This window comes from Natator depressus, chromosome 1 (genome assembly GCF_965152275.1).
Source record: "Natator depressus isolate rNatDep1 chromosome 1, rNatDep2.hap1, whole genome shotgun sequence".
Lineage (NCBI taxonomy): Eukaryota > Metazoa > Chordata > Testudines > Cheloniidae > Natator > Natator depressus.
Window position 1 is genome coordinate 57,249,172 of NC_134234.1, and position 21,177 is coordinate 57,270,348.

General features: G+C 43.4%; 1 protein-coding gene across 5 annotated transcripts in view; it reads left to right on the forward strand.

The window, feature by feature from the left end:
* The window catches only part of CAB39L (calcium binding protein 39 like), a 106,151-nt gene that overhangs the window by 65,422 nt on the left and 19,552 nt on the right, over positions 1-21,177 (forward strand). For all 5 annotated transcript variants that reach the window (XM_074960650.1, XM_074960641.1, XM_074960621.1 and 2 more), the window contains 2 exons: positions 1,652-1,770; positions 10,868-11,036. In XM_074960650.1, the coding sequence (XP_074816751.1) occupies positions 1,652-1,770; positions 10,868-11,036 (288 nt within the window). The remainder of the gene's footprint in view (positions 1-1,651; positions 1,771-10,867; positions 11,037-21,177) is intronic.

Sequence of the window (21,177 nt, forward strand, 5' to 3'; positions counted from 1 at the left end):
AATAATATCCTCCACTTAGCAGGAATCTGGATGTGGTGGGGCTCAGGATCTGTCATCTTTGGGACAAGCCTCATCTCTTTTCTTTAGTCTATTCAGTGTTCCTTTCATGTCTGTACCCGCTGGCATGATGTCACTGGAAGTCCAGACACTCGAGAGGCAGTCCCAAGGGTCTGAGAAATCTCTCCTCAAATCCTGTGCTTATGCAGCTAGGATCATTTAAATTTCTGGCCAGTGTTGTCTCCCCTTTTCAACAGCTCTTCTTTTCTGGATTATTTTCATTGTGTACTAACTTTTGGAACTCCTGGGAACACGTCTCATGACTTACTGATTTAAATTGTGCAGTACTCCAGATTTATGTGGAGAGTGTTACAGTTTAAAAGGGAACATTTTAAAAAAGAAGTTGGCTTAATTACAGGAATGTCCAAGTGTCATCAATATCTCAAACAGCAGCAGATGGGCCATCCTACTGATTTGATTCCCTTTCTTAGTCTCTTACTCTCCAGGCCAGCTGGGTTGGAACAACTAGGAAAGCAGAATATTCAGCCCTTCTCAAGCGTGATTTATTTGCAAGGATGAAGCTAGGAAAATTCTCCTCTATGTGAAACTATCTGCCCTTTGCCTTGAGACCTTCATTAATTTCCCAGCCAAGGAATGTGTTTGTCTTCTTGTAATGCATCTATGAATATTATACAGATTATAAATAACACTTTCCTATGGTTTGCATTGTCCATTATGACCCAATATTTATCCGCTACTAGACCTTTAATGTGGCTCTCTCCACTTTTGCAACAGCAGCCTCTCTGGGTGATTATAGAATGGCTCACAAGGGCATTCTCAGAAGTCTTTAACTGGAGTGATGATGACTAATGCAGTACAAGATTCAGAAGACGTGTGTATATGGGGAGTAATAGCAGGAGAAAATGGGAGGGTTCCTCGGGGCTTCAGCAAAGTTATGGACCAATCTCATCCAGTTTTGAGGGAATAAAGTAGAGTCAACAACAACAAAAAACCATAGCAGATAGACAAATGTTATTGTCGTTTACTTAAGGTTAACATAAAGAGTATCGGAGAAATGCTAGTCCTGTCCTTCAGTACACCAGGCACGTTGCTGTATCCTAGGGGTTGGAATTAAGCTCTAAAAATAGGGGTTTTTTTAAGAGTAAGAGTTAGCTAAGTTTGAGCTATCATTTTGATAGTAAAAAAAGGAAAAAGGTCTAGTCTGACCAAGTGGGTCAAACCATGCGTTGCACTGCCCCATTGGGAGCTCGGTTTGAGTGCTGCTGTGAGGACTCAAAATCTGGGGGCTAAGGGAGCAGTTGTGCATCACTGGGGAGACATGTTTGCTAATTAATAGAATAAAGGATTTGTTTTTTGTCTGCACTTTTGGCAAAAGAAAAATGCAAATGGTGGAATTGGTATTGTCCAGAACAAATAGATGGGGGAACTAAAGGATCCTGTTGCGCCATTGAAGATGCACCCATCTTTTGAGGAATAAGATATGTGGGGGGTCAACAGCAAAGAAAGACAGCTAGGGCAAACTAGCGTTGGCTTGTTCTGTTTTGGTCTCTTCCTATTGTAAATAAAGACTCTAATGAATAATCAAATTCTTGCATGTTTTCACACTTGCAACTATGTTTTGTTTCTTTAACAGGGCAAAAAGGATGTATCCCAGATATTTAACAACATCTTGAGAAGACAAATTGGCACCCGAAGCCCTACTGTGGAATACATTAGTGCCCATCCACATATCCTATTTATGCTTCTAAAAGGGTGGGTGTTCATTTTAATTGGAGTTTGATTTCCATTAAGCAGGATTGTCTGGAGCATGCTTGTATTGTGTTTGATCTACCTTATACCGTGGTGTGTGGAGGGGGGGAAAAAAAAGGTGGATGAAATTTCAGCCTTAATTTCCGATTTCTTGGCTTCTGTTGACTTGCTACTACTTAAGTGGACACTTGTATACATTTCAGTACCTGCATTATTTATTTGGCCATGATTTCTTGGCCAAACTGCATATTGGCGTAATTACATTCTGACTGCTTTCCACCTCTATTTTCCATATGATACTCTCTTCCATTCCTGCCCTAAACTGTTGTGTAGGATCGATGGATGCAGCTACGCAACTGCTGAGTTCCCTTCACAGCTTGCTGCATTTTGGTAGTGAGCAAAATGATTTCTATGATATTTGGCCAAATCTGGACTATTGCATGTTGTGTAGAGAAACAAAAGACTACATGAAAGGTAGCGGTGTCTGAAAGGCATACTCTACAACCCTTCGTGACCACCTGGAAGTTCCTCCTTGTGAACTTTGCATGGTTGGGGCTCTGTGAGTTTTGGACTTACATCAGAGAGGGGGATGGAATCAGGGAACATGTTCCCCTCAACAACTAGCAGATTTCCAAGTGCAGATCAATGCAGAAGTTAACGCTGCTCTTTTCAGCATTAATTCTCGCTCTGCTTTCTGTCTCACAGAAGGATTTAGTGCTCAGCTCACTGGCCTCCAAGGTGAGCTGTGCTGCCATGAAAGGGGCTAGGCAGCAGCGCAGAGGGGATGTTAACTGCATTGATGCATGTGAATGTGTGAGAGTGGGACCAAACTTCTCCGAGGCTTCTGTTCTCTCTGCTTGGCCACAAATCTCCCTGCCCTTATGTGAATTTTAGCTTTTCCATGGTTTGAAAGCTCCTATTTTCTGATTTACCCTTTCATTTTTTTTTTTCCTGGGGGAGGGTGAATATAGGCCATTGTTTATAAAGAGCTTTAGGATTGTTTTGGATGAAAGTTACTATGTGTAAAAATAAGATGTTATATTGGTCAGTTAATAAATATAACCAGTATAATCATAGAATCATAGAATATCAGGGTTGGAAGGGACCCCAGAAGGTCATCTAGTCCAACCCCCTGCTCGAAGCAGGACCAATTCCCAGTTAAATCATCCCAGCCAGGGCTTTGTCAAGCCTGACCTTAAAAACCTCTAAGGAAGGAGATTCTACCACCTCCCTAGGTAACCCATTCCAGTGTTTCACCACCCTCTTAGTGAAAAAGTTTTTCCTAATATCCAATCTAAACCTCCCCCATTGCAACTTGAGACCATTACTCCTCGTTCTGTCATCTGCTACCATTGAGAACAGTCTAGAACCATCCTCTTTGGAACCCCCTTTCAGGTACTTGAAAGCAGCTATCAAATCCCCCCTCATTCTTCTCTTCTGCAGACTAAACAATCCCAGCTCCCTCAGCCTCTCTTCATAAGTCATGTGCTCTAGACCCCTAATCATTTTTGTTGCCCTTCGCTGGACTCTCTCCAATTTATCCACATCCTTCTTGTAGTGTGGGGCCCAAAACTGGACACAGTACTCCAGATGAGGCCTCACCAGTGTCGAATAGAGGGGAACGATCACGTCCCTCGATCTGCTCGCTATGCCCCTACTTATACATCCCAAAATGCCATTGGCCTTCTTGGCAACAAGGGCACACTGTTGACTCATATCCAGCTTCTCGTCCACTGTCACCCCTAGGTCCTTTTCTGCAGAACTGCTGCCTAGCCATTCGGTCCCTAGTCTGTAGCGGTGCATTGGATTCTTCCATCCTAAGTGCAGGACCCTGCACTTATCCTTCTTGAACCTCATCAGATTTCTTTTGGCCCAATCCTCCAATTTGTCTAGGTCCTTCTGTATCCTATCCCTCCCCTCCAGCGTATCTACCACTCCTCCCAGTTTAGTATCATCCGCAAATCTCTTGGTTAGCCATGTAATAGCAGTACTGTTAAACCCAGGCATTTAAAAATCACGAGATGGGCTCCCAAAATTGAGATTTAAAGACCCTCAAATGTATTTTTTTAATTACCTTTTTTGAGCCTTTAGGGTTTTAATTTTCAAGCTTTTCTCTGCAACCATGGATAGCCACTTGATGTTTACAAAAATGCACTTGGGATTTTGATATAACATCGCTCCATGAGCTGGGACTTTAAGAAAAATCCCGAATATTCTAAGGCTCACAGTGAAATCGCAAGAGCTGGCAACATGCTCACAGCTCTGGTAATGATTTAAAAAAAAAAAATTGGACTTTGACTGTATTACTAGTGGGGATATTTTTTTTCCAGATTTTCCAGATGAGGAGTCTGCTCCTGTTGAAATTGGTGGCAAAATTCTGGTTGACTTCAATGGGAGCAGGATTGGGCCCACTATTTTGATAAAATGATGGGGTGATAAATACAGAAACTGGGCCACTCATTGGTCTTAACATATAATTGGATTTAATAGTTTAACTTTCATTTATCTTTAACCTTGAAACTCAGATTTATTTTATATCTGTTAATCTGAGTCACTGAGGCAGCAGATTTCTCAAAAGGATGACAGCCAGCCAGCTATGTGGATTTTTGTTGTTGCTGAATTTTAATTAATTAATGTCAAGCTACAGATTATGTATTGGGTGAATACTATATTTCAGAAAACTAGTCTTTATGATTATGCCAATTTGTTTCTCTATAAAATATTGGCATTTTGTTAAATTTAATAGTATTAAAATATATATAGCAAATTTTCATAAAGCAAGGCATGAGGTCCATTCACTTGTATCAATAATGCGTTTGTCTGCACAAATTTGGCATTTGCATGTGACTTTCATGTCCTGTTGTAATGATTGCATATACAAAAGAAGGTGTGCAAAAATCACACAGATTTTGGGCGTCAACTACGAAGTGAGTTGGTTGATCATAAGTAAAACAAAATTCCCACAGGAAATACTTTACAGCTCACTTTATATAGTTCCTTCATTTTGATACATTCAAAGTACTGCCTATTTAATGTTTATGTGGTCAGATCCTGAAGTACCCTGCCTGTGAACACATTGCTCAAATGAAAAGCTACATTTTTGTTGCATTGAGACTAATCTGCAGAGATTTGTGTAAGGGATTTCTGTTCTTCTCTGCTGGCTGTAGATATGACTTCTCTGGCAGGTCTCCACAGGAGAATATAGGCAGTGAGAAAGTGAGTATCTCCTACAAATGTTGTTTGTGCTCAGCGTGGATCTGCATGGGTCAAATCCTACAGAAAGGGGCATTTGAAGACCATCTCTGCTGCTCCCCAATCCCAAATACTTCAGGCTGGTCTACACTGAAAAGGTACGTTGGCATAGGTATGTCTCAAGAGACATAGCTATGCTGACCTAACCACTGGTGTAAACAGCACTAAATTAATGGAAGTATTCTTCCATCAGCCTAGCTACCTCCTCTCAGGGAGATACATTAATTACCGCAATAAGTGAACCCCGCCTGTTGCTGTAGTGAATGTGTACACTGAAGTGCTATAGCAACACAGCTGCAACAGTGTTTTTAAGTGTAGATATAGCATCACTAGCAGTTGTCTGCAAACAGCTTCTGGGACTAAGGATTTCTTCAATCTACTGTTTTGCAGCCCAGCTTCAAATGGCTATGAAGATATGTACTCTGTTCCTTTAAATTTCTATCAGGAATCCAGGTAGGAGAGGTTAGGCAAGGTTCCATGCAGAAACTTGACAGTGAAGTAGAGAAGGGCAGAATAGCTGAAGAAATAATGTTTTTCTCATGCTGATTAAGTTTCTTGTTCAGAGTTAGAGGAAAGCAACTCTCTGTGACCCTTTTGCCTTTGTCACATGACAGTGATAATAGTTCCTTTAATCATTGCTTAGGTAAAAATTTCATAAAATTTTCTGTTGATTTAAGTAAAAAATAAATATTTGTCTAATATTTAAGTCAGTTTTTTTAACCATTTTTTCACCCCTTTTTGCTAGCTTTCTTCTTTGGATTCTTCTCTCCTTTCCCCTCCCATTTTCTTTGGCACATTTCCTGGTTTTATACGATGTGGCGCAATTCTGTAAAATATTTTTGGATCGTGTCCCAAGTACTCTTTGGACTCTGTGGAAATAAATTGAAAAAAAAAGATAATATGGAAGCTTATAATGTATATTGTAGCATCAATGGGAATAGCACTATTAACTGTGCCAGAATATTAATGTATGCCAGTCCTGAAGAACCTTATAAGAAAGAACTAAAAAATTCTACTGGAGTGGTTCAAAACTCTCACTTTTACAGCATTCAGCAGCAATCCCCAAATACTGCTGTAATATTGTAACTTTTATATACTCATCATCATTGTGGCAAATCCCAAAGGTACATGGCATCCTTGTAAATCAAGCACCACCTGAATTGATCTCGGTCAAAGTGCTTAATGTGGTCTAGCTGCACATTCAGCTTATGGCCCTCGCTAGCAGTCATCTTGCACCACTGAAGTTTGTGGCACCTATGTGATCACTGGCCATGTTGTGACATTCCTTAGTATACATGCTTTGGAATTCATTGGTCTTCAATTCTTATAACATATCCATACCAAGAAGGCAGCTGAAACGGAACCATTGCTGATGGAGGTGGCTGCTGGGTTTATTAGCTTTGAAGATCCTCATTTGTGATCTTGTCCTGCCACTTGATATGGAACAACTGACAAAGATGATGACCGTTGAAAACATCAATCTTATGTTCTTCAGCCTTCCTCAGCACCGCGTCCACACGATGGAGTTGATATAACCGTGGTCCATAGATCCACAGCTTCATAGCAAGCTTGATGTCACAACGTCCCCTCAGAGGCTGCTGAAAGGCATGAAATATGGCAGCAGCTGCTGCCATACAAGCATCCACAGGTGCTGGCTTCTAATCTTCCCCTGGGGTGCTCAACCCCCACTCAGACCCAGGCCCCAACCCCAGTCCACCCCGCCTCTTCCTGCCCCCACTCCACACCTGGTCATGCCCCCATTCCACCTCTTCCCCCAAGGCCTCACCCCGCCTGCCTCTTCCCCCCTCTTTCCGCCCCCTCCCCCGAATGTGCAAGCCACGGCGTGCAAGAGGTGCTGGGAGGGGGAGGAGTTGATCGGCGGGGGCCGCGGGCGGGAGTGGAGTAGGGGGAACTTGGCTGCCACTGGGTGCTAAGCAGCTGCTAATTTTTCTCCATGGGTGCTCCAGTGCCTATCCAAGCATCTACATCTTTTGAGCATTCTCCAGTGCTGTCTGACACTGCCCAAGTATTTGACAGTTGCTACCTAGATAGATTTTTACTGAGCTGGTTGTAATCTGGATCTGGGGGCTGCTTGATGGCAATGGCCGGGCTTAGTTTTATCCAGATTAATTACCAGATCAACATGCACTGCTTCTTTCCTGACCAGACTGGCCGTCGTCTGCTGTAATTCACCCCACTGAGCCAACAAGACAATGTTATTGGTGTATTCAAAAACTCAAAGCAGAATGGTGTTCAGTTCAGTGCCACCGATGGCTGCCTCCTGAAGATTATCTATCAACCAGTCAATAGCAGCATTAAACAAAGATGGTGACAGAATGCAGCCTTGCTGAACTCCCATGGAGATAGGAAACCATGCCATGTATCTGCCTTTGACCCGAACACAGCTTTTTGTTTCTTCATAGATCTCTTTGTGCTCTCTTGGTTGATAGAACTTTTTTATACAAGGGATCTTAATAAGGTGCCTTGAGCCTGTAATACATTTGAGCGAACACAGGGGCACCTATCTGCATGGATCCAACTTCGGGGTTGAGTTCCAGATTCCACAATGTATAGTAAGTACCTAACATAGGGGTAGGGCCCCAAGCCTGCAATTTGTTGCACGTGGACAGTCTTCTGTGCTCATGTGCCATGAATTGCAAGATTGGGTCTATGTGCTTAACTTAGCCCTGTCATTTCTTTATTGATTATGTATTTTCTTATGAATATAATATAATATTTCATTACAAAATTAATTTTAAAAAGGAAGGAAAACTGAAAGAAACCCAAAGTAATTCCACAAGTATTCTCTCCCTATTATCTCCCTGAATTTGGCCATCTCTGTTATAAAATTATAGCATGCTGTCTCTGACATACATCCTCATTGACTTATTTATTAAATAAAATGTATCTTTTACACACAATCGTAGGAAAAAAACAGCACAGAACTATCAGGAAGGCAAGTCATTGTTTGCATAGTATTGAATGAAAAATTTCCATTGCCACCTGACCGTCAGTTCCCAGCAGCAACAACAAAAGGTCACTTTTTTTCACTGCATAATGTGAGCTCTGTTGTTAAGTGGGAAGATTCCTGAATAAGATCTCCTTCCCAGTATTTCCTGTGTAATACTGCAGTGGCACTGCCATATTATCAGCGTCACAAAAAGATTCTGCAAACGGTTGGTTGGTGGGTGTGTGTGTAATATAAAAATAATAGGATAATTGACTTACTTGCTGCCAAGGGGACTAACTTTAATGGTCTTGTATTTTCCCTTTATGGAGGCTCAGTATGATTTGCGGAGTGCAAATAGGACTTCAAAGGAATGTAGCTTTTGGTTTATAAATGAGCAAATGTCCTTGGGCCAAATTAATCCCTGATGTCCATTGGAATCCATTGCATTCAGTGGTGTTAGACCAGGGATGAATTCAGTCCCCTGTGATGTAAAATAATGTATAACTTTGTACCAGAGAACATTACAGCAGATTTCAGTTCAGCTGCTAGGATGGCATTCTGTACATGAAAGAAATCAGAGTTCAAAATCTCTATGGGCTGCCTTGCCAGGCTGTGTTTCTGTGCTGTACTCCATTGGTGCCTCCTTTCTGAATAGGGATAATATCTGTGCTATTACAGCATCACTAAAGGCTTGATCCTGTGCTCATTAAAGTCGATAGCAAAACTCTCGTTGACTTCAGTGGTGTAGGATCAGGCCTAAGAAGCTGAGGGGCATGTGGCAATTTGTCAAGAAGTCTCTTTTTGTGCCCCTCCAGTCTTGATGCCCTGCTTGTCTCCTTCTTCCACCCTTATCTCTGTGCTTTTTTCTGTCCTGCCCCCACTGTGCTGAGTGACTTCTGTTCTCATTCAAGTCTCTCTTTGACTTGCTGATTTCACGGTGTCCACAAAAATGAGTTGTAAATATTTAAAAAGTGATTTCTTCTTCTGGGTTTCCCAGTGCATCCTGTGTTCAGAGTGTCTAATTTTTAGGTTTTAAATTCTTCAGAGCAGGTAGGATCTTCATTTTGTGTTTTTACACCATTGAGCACATTGTCAGCTAATAATAACTAATAATCATCACTAGCAATGCTGTATTAGCATCTGGTAATGAATTACTTTCCCTCCTGGTTCTCTGTGAAATTCCACAGTGGCTCTGAATGGAACTGCTGGTGCAGACAAAGTGCTAATTGTGGCCAGATATCTGGTAATCTTCTTTCAGGTATATTCCAGGAGCCAAGTACAACTTGCCTTACTTACGTAGCCCCAGTGACATACCAAATTCTGGATAATGAAGTGTTTGACTTAAGGGTTTTACTGCATTTACTTACAATGATACTTGTGTTTTTGGAAGTGTATTGTGTTGGCAAAAATATAATTTATTTATATTCCTCCTAAAATGTTCCCAGCCCAGCCATTAAACATTTCCTGGCCACACTCCTAGAAGTGACTCTGCCCCTTCTGTTTGAAAATGTATGTGTGTGTGTGTGTGTGTACTAATGTGACCTGATGCAGTAGAGAAGAGGAAACTCTTAACAGAAAACATCTGTGGACATTTACTATATAAAGAGTCATATGTTTAGGGTGCAAATGGCTCCCAAAATGATAGAGATATGCTTGATTGTCGTCAGCTGCTTGGGATTTATTTTAGTTTGAGGCAAGAGGAGTTTCATTTGACTTTTGAATCAGTGGTTCATTTTTCACTAGGCCAGCCATTGTAGTCATCGCATGAAAATATGCAGTCTTAGTATGCTCTGGAAACACTACCATTCTTTTTAACGTGGAAGCTGGTGGTGAATTTGAAAGGCCCACTCACTCACAGCACAGATGGCAGTCTGTCTTACTTTCTACTGTCAGGCTTAAAAAATAATTGTGCAGAGAAATAATAAGGTAGATAAGCTTTGGCTAACAGGCAGTTTTGATATGCTGTAGTCAACCTATTGAAGCAGAGTTTCCTCCCTGTTCATTTGGGTCCTGTCACTTTCAGCTAAATGAACATTGTTAAAGCATGTTCATTGTGTAGTAATTTAAATGTTGTTGTAGGGGGAGGAGTTTTGGGGGTTTTTTGGTTGGCTAAATCACATCCATTTTTTTTCTTGAAACCTTGCATGCTTTATTTCAATATGCACTTTGACTTAAAGGAGATGCAATGTGTTACACAGGAATTAGAGAGAGATGACTTGTAAAACCTGGGGGGTGCCATACGGTGGTTTCAACCAGAGGGCCAAATGCTGGTCTTCTGAACAAAGCTCCACAGAGACTGAGGTGAACAAAATTTTCCCCAAACTCCCAGGCTACAGAATAGATCATCAGAACTGCAGAGAGACAGACACTGAAGAGGCTCTATGGATAAACTCTTCTTCTCTTGCTTGTTAGAGATTAGTGTTCCAGTCGAGTCTTTTCTTATTGCAGAGAGGAGAAAAACATGGTCTACGAGGCAGCAGATATTTTACTTATAAAAGTTAAGGGTCTTAGAATTATTTTAAAAGGGGGTTGGAATATACTGTATTTGGTTTACTCTCTCAATTCCAAAATGGTGAAGGAATTCTGTTCAAAATTTTCAAACACACCCCAAAATCACCTTTCAGCAGAGACCAAGCATAAAAATTTCAATAGAAATGTAAGTATTTCAAAAAATTTAGTTTTCATTCCAACCCCCTGTTTTTTTGTACTATTAGCAACCTTAATTATATAGCTGATGTTTCTTAAGTATGGGTCCAAGCCATGAAGGCTGGATTCAGTGTTCTGTATTAGAGTCTTCTAGTATGTGTTTCTGTTGGTAGATGCATCTTATATATGGTAGGCAATTATCCATTTATGCTTAAAATAACCCTCTTTGTCTGGTGCTTTTTCATACTCTAGGTACGAAGCACCACATATTGCCTTACGCTGTGGAATTATGCTGAGAGAATGTATCCGGCATGAGCCACTTGCCAAAATCATCCTTTTCTCAGAACAGTTCAGAGACTTTTTCAAATATGTGGAAATGTCAACGTTTGACATCGCTTCTGATGCCTTTGCTACATTTAAGGTAAATTATTTGATGTCTATGGGAACTTTACAATGCTGGGTTTAAAACAGCACTCCTCCCTCACTGGCTTTAGACTGTTGGATGTGGTATAGTACACAGAGATTGGGTTTTTCTTGCTAGTAGACTGCTTTCTTTACTGTTAGATAGAGAGGACTAAATTCATCCCTGGTCTGGTTGTGATTGGACTTACACCAGGGATAGAGTCAGTCCAGAGTCTTTAATTTAATCCAGATTTCTATTTCTTTGATGTCCTTCATCCTGACATCCCAAGGCATTTTGTATAACTGTTTAAAATTAGCCATGTGTCACATATAATCCCTTAAAAATATATATATGGGATGAATCATTTTAAAGTCATTCACAATGTTTTTCTTCATATTACTGCTCTGAGTTTGGTCCTTACACACCACGCTGCTTAGCCATAGTTAGTAGATAGAACAAGCTTTTTCATAGATTCATTTTAAAATATTGGCAGTTATACAATCCAGTCCTACGTGGTACTCATTGCCTTCTCCATGGGGATCTGTGGGCTTGGCGCACCAAGCAGCTTCAGATTTTAAGGCCTTGATCACTGCAATTTCTTGCATGCAGACAGGCTACTACACCCACACAGAACCCTAAGGCCTGGTGTACACTTTGGGGTTAGATCAAATTTAGCCACGTTAGGTCAATTTTAAAATTAATGCATCCACACAACCAACCCTTTTCCGTCGACTTCAAGGGCTCTTAAAATCGACTTCTGTACACCTCCCCGACGAGGGGAGTAATGCTAAAATCGACCTTGCTGCGTCGAATTTGGGGTAGTGTGGACGCAAATCAACGGTATTGGCCTCCGGGAGCTATCCCAGCATGCTCCATTGTGACCGCTCTGGACAGCACTTTGAACTCCAATGCGCTAGCCAGGTACACAGGAAAAGCCCTGGGAACTTTTGAATTTCGTTTCCTGTTTGGTCAGCGAACTCAGCAGCATAGGTGACCATGCAGTCCCCCCAGAATCACAAACGAGCTCCAGCATGGACCGAAAGGGAGACACTGGATCTGATTGCTGTATGAGGAGAAGCATCTGTGCAGGCAGAACTCCAATCAAAAAGAAGAAATGCCAATATATTTGCCAAAATCTCACAAGGCATGTTGGAGAGAGGCTACAACAGGCACACACAGCAGTGCCGTGTGAAAGTTAAGGAGCTGAGGCAAGCCTACCAAAAGACAAAGGAGGCAAACGGTCGCTCCGGGTCAGAGTCCCATACATGCTGCTTCTATGATCAGCTGCATGCCATTCTAGGAGGGGACCCTACCACTACCCCTCCATGTCCGTGGACACCTGCAAGGGGGGAGTCTCATGCAACAGGGAGGAGGATTTTGTGGATTAGGAGGAGGAGACTGCACAGCAGGCAACCAGTGAATCCGTTCTCCCTGGTAGCCAGGACATTTTCATCACCCTGGAGCCAATACCCTCCGAAGGTGGGATCCCCGACCCTGGAGCTGGAGAAGGCAGCTCTGGTGAGTGCACATTTGTAACTACAGTACAGGGTTTAAAAGCAATAGTGTTTAATGTTTGATTTTCCCTGAAGAAATGGGACGCATTTGTGGCCAGTACAACTACTGGAAAAGTCTGTTCACGTGTCTGGGGATGGAGCGGGAATCCTCCAGGGACATCTCCATGAAACTCTCCTTGAGGTACTCTGAAAGTATTCTGGAATCATTGCAGCACAAAGCATGGCAGCGAATGGTCCTGGGTTTTGGTCACATTCAAGCAACATTCGGTCTGTATCTTTCTGTGTTAGCCTCAGGAGAGTGATATGATTCATGGTCACCTGGTTGAAATAGGGGAATTTTTGTAAGGGAACAGTAAAAGGACACCATTCATGCTGGGCTGTTTGTGCTTGGCTAAAAGGGATCATCCCGGAGAATAGCCAGGTGGTGGGGTGGGGGGAGGTGTGTGCTGCACATCCACCTGAAAACTGCAGCCCCTCCTTTTACATGTGAAACCCAACCCATTGCTTGCTATGGGAAAGGATGGCGCTGCTGTTTGAAACCATTCCCACATGTCATGCATAAGAAGCCAACCCCGCGTACCCTTTGCCTTACCATGGCTGCATGGAAACCGAATTCTGTTGCCCAGCTGTGTGTGATGTGTCACCATACCGGCAGGCGCTCAATATAAAAGGCAGAATGCAATCTTGTACCTAAAGCACATGTGCTGTCTGCTATGAATTGCTTGATTCACTGTGAAAGAGTCTCCCTTTTTGTTTTCAGAAACGTATCATCTTAAATTTTACTCTCCCTTTTTATCTCTTCCCCCCCCTCCCGCCCCCCGCAGGTGCAAATGTTTCTGGGCTCCCCCTATCATCTCCATCCCTGAGGTTATCACAGATTAGAAGGCGGAAAAAAACTCACTCGCAATGACACGTTTTCCGAGCTCATGCAGTCCTCCCACGCTGATAGGGCATAGCTGAATGCATGGAGGCATTCAGTGTTAGAGGTTAGGAAAGCACTAAGTGAGCACGAAGAGCAGAGGCAGGAGCACGAAGAGCAGAGGCAGGAGGCAATGCTAAGGCTAATGGGGGAGCAAACAGACATGATGAAGCATCTGGTGCAACTGCAGGAAAGTCAACAAGAGCACAGACCCCCGCTGCATCCATTGTACAACCGCTTGACCTCCTCCCCAAGTTCCATATCCTCCTCACCCAGATGCCCAAGAACGTGGGGGGGAGGCTCCAGGCATCTAGCCACTCCACTCCAGAGGATGACCTAAGCAAAGAAGGCTGTCATTCAAACAGTTTGATTTGTAGTGTGGCTACAATAAGCAATGTGGCCTTGTCCTTCCCCCCACCCCACCCAGGCTACCTTGTCAGTTATCTCCCCTTTTTTTTAATTAATAAAGAAAGAGTGCATGGTTTCAAAGCAATAATTACTTTTATTTTGAAGGGGGGAGGGTGGTTGGCTTACAGGGAATTGAAATCAACAAAGGGGGCGGGTTTGCATCAAGGAGAAATAAACACAACTGTCGCACCGAAGCCTGGCCAGTCATGAAGCTGTTTTTCAAAGCCTCTCTGATGCGCAGCGCGCCTTGCTGTGCTCTTCTAATTGCCCTGGTGTCTGGCTGCTCAAAATCAGATGTCAGGCGATTTTGCCTCAACCTCCCACCCTGCCATAAACGTCTCCCCCTTACTCTCACAGATACTATGGCGCACACAGCAAGCAGCAATAACAATGGGAACGTTGGTTGTGCTGAGGTCTGACGTAGTCAGCAAACAGCGCCAGCGAGCTTTTAAACCTCCAAAGGCACATTCTACCACCATTCTGCACTTGCTCAGCCTATAGTTGAACTGCTCCTTACTACTGTCCAGGCTGCCTGTGTTACAGCTTCATGAGCCATGGGAGCAAGGGGTAGGCTGGGTCCCCAAGTATAACTATTGGCATTTCAACATCCCCAACAGTAATTTTCTGGTCTGGGAAGTAAGTCCCTTCTTGCAGCTGCTCGAACAGCCAGGAGTTCCTAAAGATGCAAGCGTCATGCACCTTTCCCGGCCATCCCACATTGATGTCGGTGAAACATCCCTTGGGATCCACCATTGCTTGCAGCACCATTGAGAAGTACCCCTTGCAGTTTACATACCTGTCGGCAAGGTGGTGTGGTGCCAAGATAGGGATATGCGTTCCGTCTATCGCCCCACCACAGTTAGGGAAACCCACTGCAGCAAAGCCATCCACTATGACCTGCACATTTCCCAGAGTCACTACCCTTGATAACAGAACGTCAATGATTGCACTGGCTACTTGGATCACAGCAGCCCCCACAGTAGATTTGCGCACTCCAAATTGATTCCCGACTGACCGGTAGCAGTCAGGTGTAGCAAGCTTCCACAGGGCTATTGCCACTCTCTTCTCAACTGTCAGGGCAGCTCACATCTTGGTATTCCTGCGCTTCAGGGTGGGGGAAAGCAACTCTGAGTTCCAGGAAAGTGGCCTTACACATGCGAAAGTTTCTCAGCCACTGAATCATCCCATACCTGCAACACTATGTGGTGCCACCAGTCTGTGCTTGTTTGCCGGGCCCAGAATCAGCATTCCACTGTATCAACCAGCCCCACTGCCGCCATGATGTCCCAATTGCCACAGCGCGTGCTTTCAGGAACATCTATGTCTGTGGCCTCATCAAAATCCTCCTCATGCTGGCGTCTCTTAGCCTGGTTCTGCGTATACTCCAGGATAATGTGCGAGGTGTTTACAGTGTTCACAACAGCAGCGGTGAGCTGAGCGGGCTCCATGCTTGCCGTGGTATGGAGTCTGCAGGAGAGCAGAGTTGCAGTGGGAAGTGGTGGATGACGACAGATGCCACGAGAATAGATATTATACAGAACAACGAGAGGACCTGCGAGGTGGATTCATGGCACCAGGAGAGCAGAGTTGCAGCAGAAACGGTGGGTGACAACAACAGGGAGAAATTTGCTGTTGAGACTGAGCTCATTTACAAGAGCAGGAGAGCAGAGTTGCAGCGGAAGAGGTGGATGATGATGGTTAGCAGTCCTACTGCACCGTCTGCTGACAGCAGCACCCAGGACACAACAGCAGCGGTGACGCTGAGCGGGCTCCATGCTTGCCGTGGTATGGCGTCTGCACGGAAAAAAGGCGCGAAACGATTGTCTGCCGTTGCTTTCGTGGAGGGAGGGGCGACTGACCACATGTACCCAAAACCACCCGCAACAATGGTTTTGCCCCGTCAGGCATTGGGAGCTTAACCCAGAATTCCAATGGGCGGCAGAGACTGCGGGAACTGTGGGATAGCTACCCACAGTGCAGCACTCTGTAAGTCGATCCTACCCACAGTAATGAGGACACACTCCACTGACTTAATGCGCTTAGTGTGGACATACGTAATCGACTGTATAAAATCGATTTCTAAAAATCTACTTTTATAAAATCGACCTAATTTCGTAGTGCAGACATACCCTAATGAAGTCACTGGGACTTTGCATGGGTGCAGCGGTCTGCAACATACAATGAATTTCAGGATTATGGCCTGAGAGCGTAATCGCTATGCAGACTCGGGTGACTTGTTCTTAGATAATTTAAAACAGAGAGAATGATTTCTTTGAAGTTCGGGAACCTGAGGCTGCAGCAGCCTTTAGGTTTTTATTCTTCAGAAGCACAGTTAGGCAAATATTTAAAATAAATTCCATGAATATTTGCGTGAATAGGTAAATGAACTACCTTTTGCAGTATTCACAATCCTTTATTTTGTTTATGTATCCAGATTTAAGTACAACTTAAAAGAAATCCTGTCTGGGCTCTAGGTGCCCTTATTGCTAAATTTAAAATAAGTACCAAGTCAGAACATCAGCATGTTTTTTGGAGTACATTTGCAAATTGGTTGTTGCATTGATCCGATCACAGCGCAGATGTAAATCATATGACTGATGTGACCAATTACAATGCAACAACACAATTCAAATAACAAGCTAGGGAGTCAACAAAATTAATGAAAGTTTTGTTGAATAATTTTGATGAATGAATAAAATATGTGACTTTCTTGATCTGTGCACAGACATTCTACAGACTGAGAAGGGGCAAGGACCTTCCCCACCTTGGAAGGCCCATGTAAGGGCCAGATGTAACTGCTGTATCTGCCCTGCTTCCATATTCTTGGAGCAGGGAGGTGGAATCAAGACTCTGTTCCCCTCCTCTGCACCATTCCATGGAGTAGGCCTGGCACACCGAAAAGAAAAAGCTGGCAAGACACATCACCGAAAGGAGTGTAGTAGTGGTTTTGAGTCCCTTATGTATGGCATCGTTCAAGGAGGTATTCTGCCTCCATGACACAGAATATCTCCCATGGGGAGGTGTGGCCTGTAGCGAAGTAGAGACTGACTGCTGCGGCATCTCCTGCTGGTTGTCTGGGAATTAGCTCTTTTCCAGCTCCGGAGCGCCCTCTGCTGGCCAGTGGCTCGCCTGCCTCAGGCCCTGTGTCCCTCCCGGACCCTGGTGCCCTTTACCTCAGGGTTCTGCCCCTGCAGTACCCCCACGTTCTGAGTCTCCCCTTCCAGGAGAACACCCAACCCTCTATCCCCATCTTGCCTCAGTGGCTACTGCCAGTCGTCATCTTGCCCCCTTTCACTGGGGCAAACTGCAATCTGTAATGGCTACTCATTATTGGCAAGGAGGGTTTGGACCAGCTGTCTCTGCCTAACCCTGGACTGCACCTCTGAAGCCCCAATACCTTCTTTAGGCCTTGCACAAGGCCTGCAGCCTGGGGAGTTGCCAGGCTGGAGCTCCCCAGTTCCTTTTGCCTTTCCCCAGCACTACTCTACCTCTGGTACACTTCTTCTTTCCCAGGCAGCTAGGTCTCTCTCTCCACCACTAGAGAGATGCTCCCTCAGCTCCTAGCCCCCAGCCCTCTTATAAGGGCCAGCTGGGCCCTGACTGAGCTGGCCTCAGCTGTGGCTGCTTCCCCAATCAGCCTAGCATGGCTGCTTTTAACCCCTGTTATCCAGGAGAGGGGCAGCTGCCCCACTACAGGCCACACACCCCTTTTTACCATAGGCAGTGTTTAAATGGCACAATTTAGTTCATTATTGTTTTAGGGAACTGAATGCTGACACTGTATGTGGAAGTTTATCCTCACTAAGCCCTTGTGGGCTCATGCTTCTGCTCAGATGAATAATGTAAATCTTAACCAATAGAAAAGACATCACCACATATTTGAAACAGCAGTAAAAACAGACTGAAAGAATGACTGCCAGACACCTTCAAACCCGGCTCTGTGACTGCAACAGGATAACAGACGCTTGTGCAGAAAAATAATACCAATCCCATAATAAAGCAGATTTTTGCCAGTTTCATCCCAAACAAAATGCACTCATTCCATGCCTGAAGTGAGTGACATACTAAACACATAATTAAAAAAAAAAAGCAGCACTCTTTTTTTGCTTAACCATCCTGGACAAAAGGCTGACGTGATTATTTATACCACTTCCAAAGATATGCTAGGAGATTGGTAGCATGGGTAGTTGAACAAGGTCCATGTCCTAAGGACTTTAAAATGTCAATTTTAGACACTTCACAACCTGAGAATAAGAACAAACGAGAGGGAGGACTTGAAACATCTCCCCTCTGATTGACATCTCTGCCACTTGTCTTAATATCAGCTTTTCATCAGATCAGTATGGTACCATGTACTAATAATTTCCAATCAGTCAGCTGTTTCGTCCAACCAACTTTGCCTAAGTCTGTCTTCTAAGCAATTTTGGGGTGTTGCTTCCCACAGCTTGTCTTGGTTTTGCAGTGTCAGTTGTGAACTCTGATAGCAGCATTAGGAAGACTCACTGGAAAGCAATGCCTTCTCCATTAGGTATTTTTTGGGACCTTCCTAAACAAGGCTGTCACTGACTTTGACAGGCCTGGCATCTGGGACCTCCATGTCTATGGAATGATTGTGAAGTAGAAAATGCTGTGTTATTTTACCATGCTGCCTGTTACTCAGTTTGGAGAGACAAAGCATGTGAGGTAATGTCTTTTATTGGACCAACTTCTGTTGGTGAGAGGGACAAACTTTCAAGCTACACAGAGCTCTTCTTCCAGTCTGGCTTTGTACTGTCCACTAATAGATAATGTAAGAATTTTGGCTGACAGGTAATTCAGAGATTAGTCCTCACGTATGTTGCCATCTCAAAAGGATGGCGAACTTGCATAAGTTGCTATAATGTGCACTATGGACAAGAGAGTACTCGGGTCAGTGTAGTCCTTTTTAGACAAAAATAAAAAGGTAGATCCAGCAATACCATGTAGGAGTCTGCAAACTTATAGCCAATGCCCATTTATTATATTGTTAGAAGAAATACAAGAATCCCTAAAGAGGGCACCAGCTTCTTCAATCACATGTCTCCCACCCCGTAATAGAGGGTTCCACATGCTCATTTCCTCTACTGCTTTGTCCACAAAAGGTTCCCTTTGTTCCTACCTTTTCAATAGTATTTCAATCATTTAAAAAGAAGAAGAAAAGAAGAATGAGTAATTGCATGACTGCTGCTCCCAGCCCAAGCACTGTGGTCATGGAAGTTGGTGCCAGGCTATGCAACAAAGCACCTTTTAGCTGTATTAGGGACTGCAGACTGCTTTGCCTCCAGTGTGTAACCAGCAGATCCATGTAACTTGAAAACATTTCCAGTACATCCTGACTGGATCGAAGGTGCCACATGCACCTGTACTGGTCACACGGTCCTAGGACTGCAGTACAGCGATGCGGCAAATTTTAATTGATGGCTCTGTAAACTTGTAGTTCGTGAGACTGGTTTAGAATAGAGAAATAAGCTGGTGAAAATAATTACCCTGAACAGTTTGGTTATTCTCTGTAAAAACCACTTAAGAAAGCTGTGGCAAAATCTTTGCAATGAGAGATTCTTCTAAACATAGATATGGCTCTTTTTTTCCCTTCTCCTATCAGTAGGTTTTTGCTGTCATAGAAACAAGTTATTTCTTTCCTCTCGAAAAGCTAATTAGAAACATGATGAGAGAAACCTTGGATATAATTAGAAGACAGTCTAATAGAGAATTCAACTCACCAATGCAAGGCAGATCCCGAAACCCAGTCTTAATTTTTACTGTCATCCCTGAAGTATTGAGTGGAGTAAAGATTTGCTTAATGGGAGTAACCTCTTGTGCCTAAGTGGTCAGTGAGGCCAGATTTCCCGTACAAATCAGCTCTGTTAAGCAATAAAGAAGACTTGAAGTTGCTATACATCTTTGTTATCTCCAGCTAAACGTCCTGATACTTGAACTAGTACATAAATATAGAGAATTCCAAGTTAAAATATGTGCAGCAGCAGCATTTTACAAAGATGTACACATGACTCAAGTTTTTGATGGTCAATGACCCTTTCTGTGTTGTGTTGTCTTTTGGTCAGGCCTGGGGATGGGAGTAAGACTTCCTGGATTCTGTTTCCAGCTCTGCCATTAATTTACTGTGGAAGAAATTCATATCCTTTGCACAATATCAGAGTAATCGGGCTTTAAGCAAGAGAAAAATATGGGTGGGGTGGGTAACAGAATCTCCTTTTTCCTCCAACCGCAAAGCAGGGCATGGGACAAAGCACTTTTGAGCTGTATTAAGGACTGCAGACTGCTGGACCCTGCCTTTTATAACCAATGGACCTATATAGTCATGGACCCACCAGCTGAGAGCATGGCAGGATTTAAAAATAGAACTATACGTCTGTATGAATAGTAACGTCCATAGATACATTTAAATAGATGAAAGAATTATAAAGAACATAAATCCTCATGGCTCAGGGCATAAGTCAGCTACTAGCTGCCTGAAGTTAGGAGAAACTCTTCCTCTGTGAGCAGGTTACTCCATAATGATCCATTATGGGTTGTTGGGGTGTTTTGTTTGTTTGTTTTTTGTTTTGTTTTGTTTTTTTTGGCCCCTTCTTCTTCTGAAGCATCTGGTATTGGCTAGTGTCAGAGACATGGCAGTGATCTAGATAAACATTGGTTGATCCTGGTATCACTGTTATGTTGGAATAGCAATAAGTGATGTGAAAGCAACAGGAATTGTAAAACATATAGCTATATCTTGATTACTAAGACTGCAAAAACAAGCATTACAGTTTTTCATTTGGTGGATTACTGCACCTGTTGATCAGGGTTTTGCAACCCCCTTGCTGGGTTGTATAATGTAATCACATGGGTGTTCGGTGCAGAGAAGAAAGACTCGTCTGTTGCAGGGGCCAGAGAAGGACTTAATTAAATTTGCATTAATATCTAAGGATATTTATAGGAGGGAAATATTGGAATTTCTGATGATATTAAGATTACTTTTTAATTAAATTCAGCCAGATGCATGGCAGAGGGTGATTGAGCTGCCGAGCAATGCCAGGGGAACAGGGAAAATGGACTTGTATTTAGAGACATAATCTGCTATGGAGGTAACAGGGGGAGGTGGGAAGAATGCTGGTCAAATGTTGCTGCACCAGTCTGTCTTGTGATTTTCTATGAATAAAAACAAAACTAATTTTTGGACTATGTGAAGTTCGTTGGACACAATGAAAAATGCTGTGCTTGGTTGCTAAGTGCCCTGCATATGAAGCAGGCTGAAGTCCACTCAGCTAATTAACCTGAATTCATCACATCCCTGCTGAAT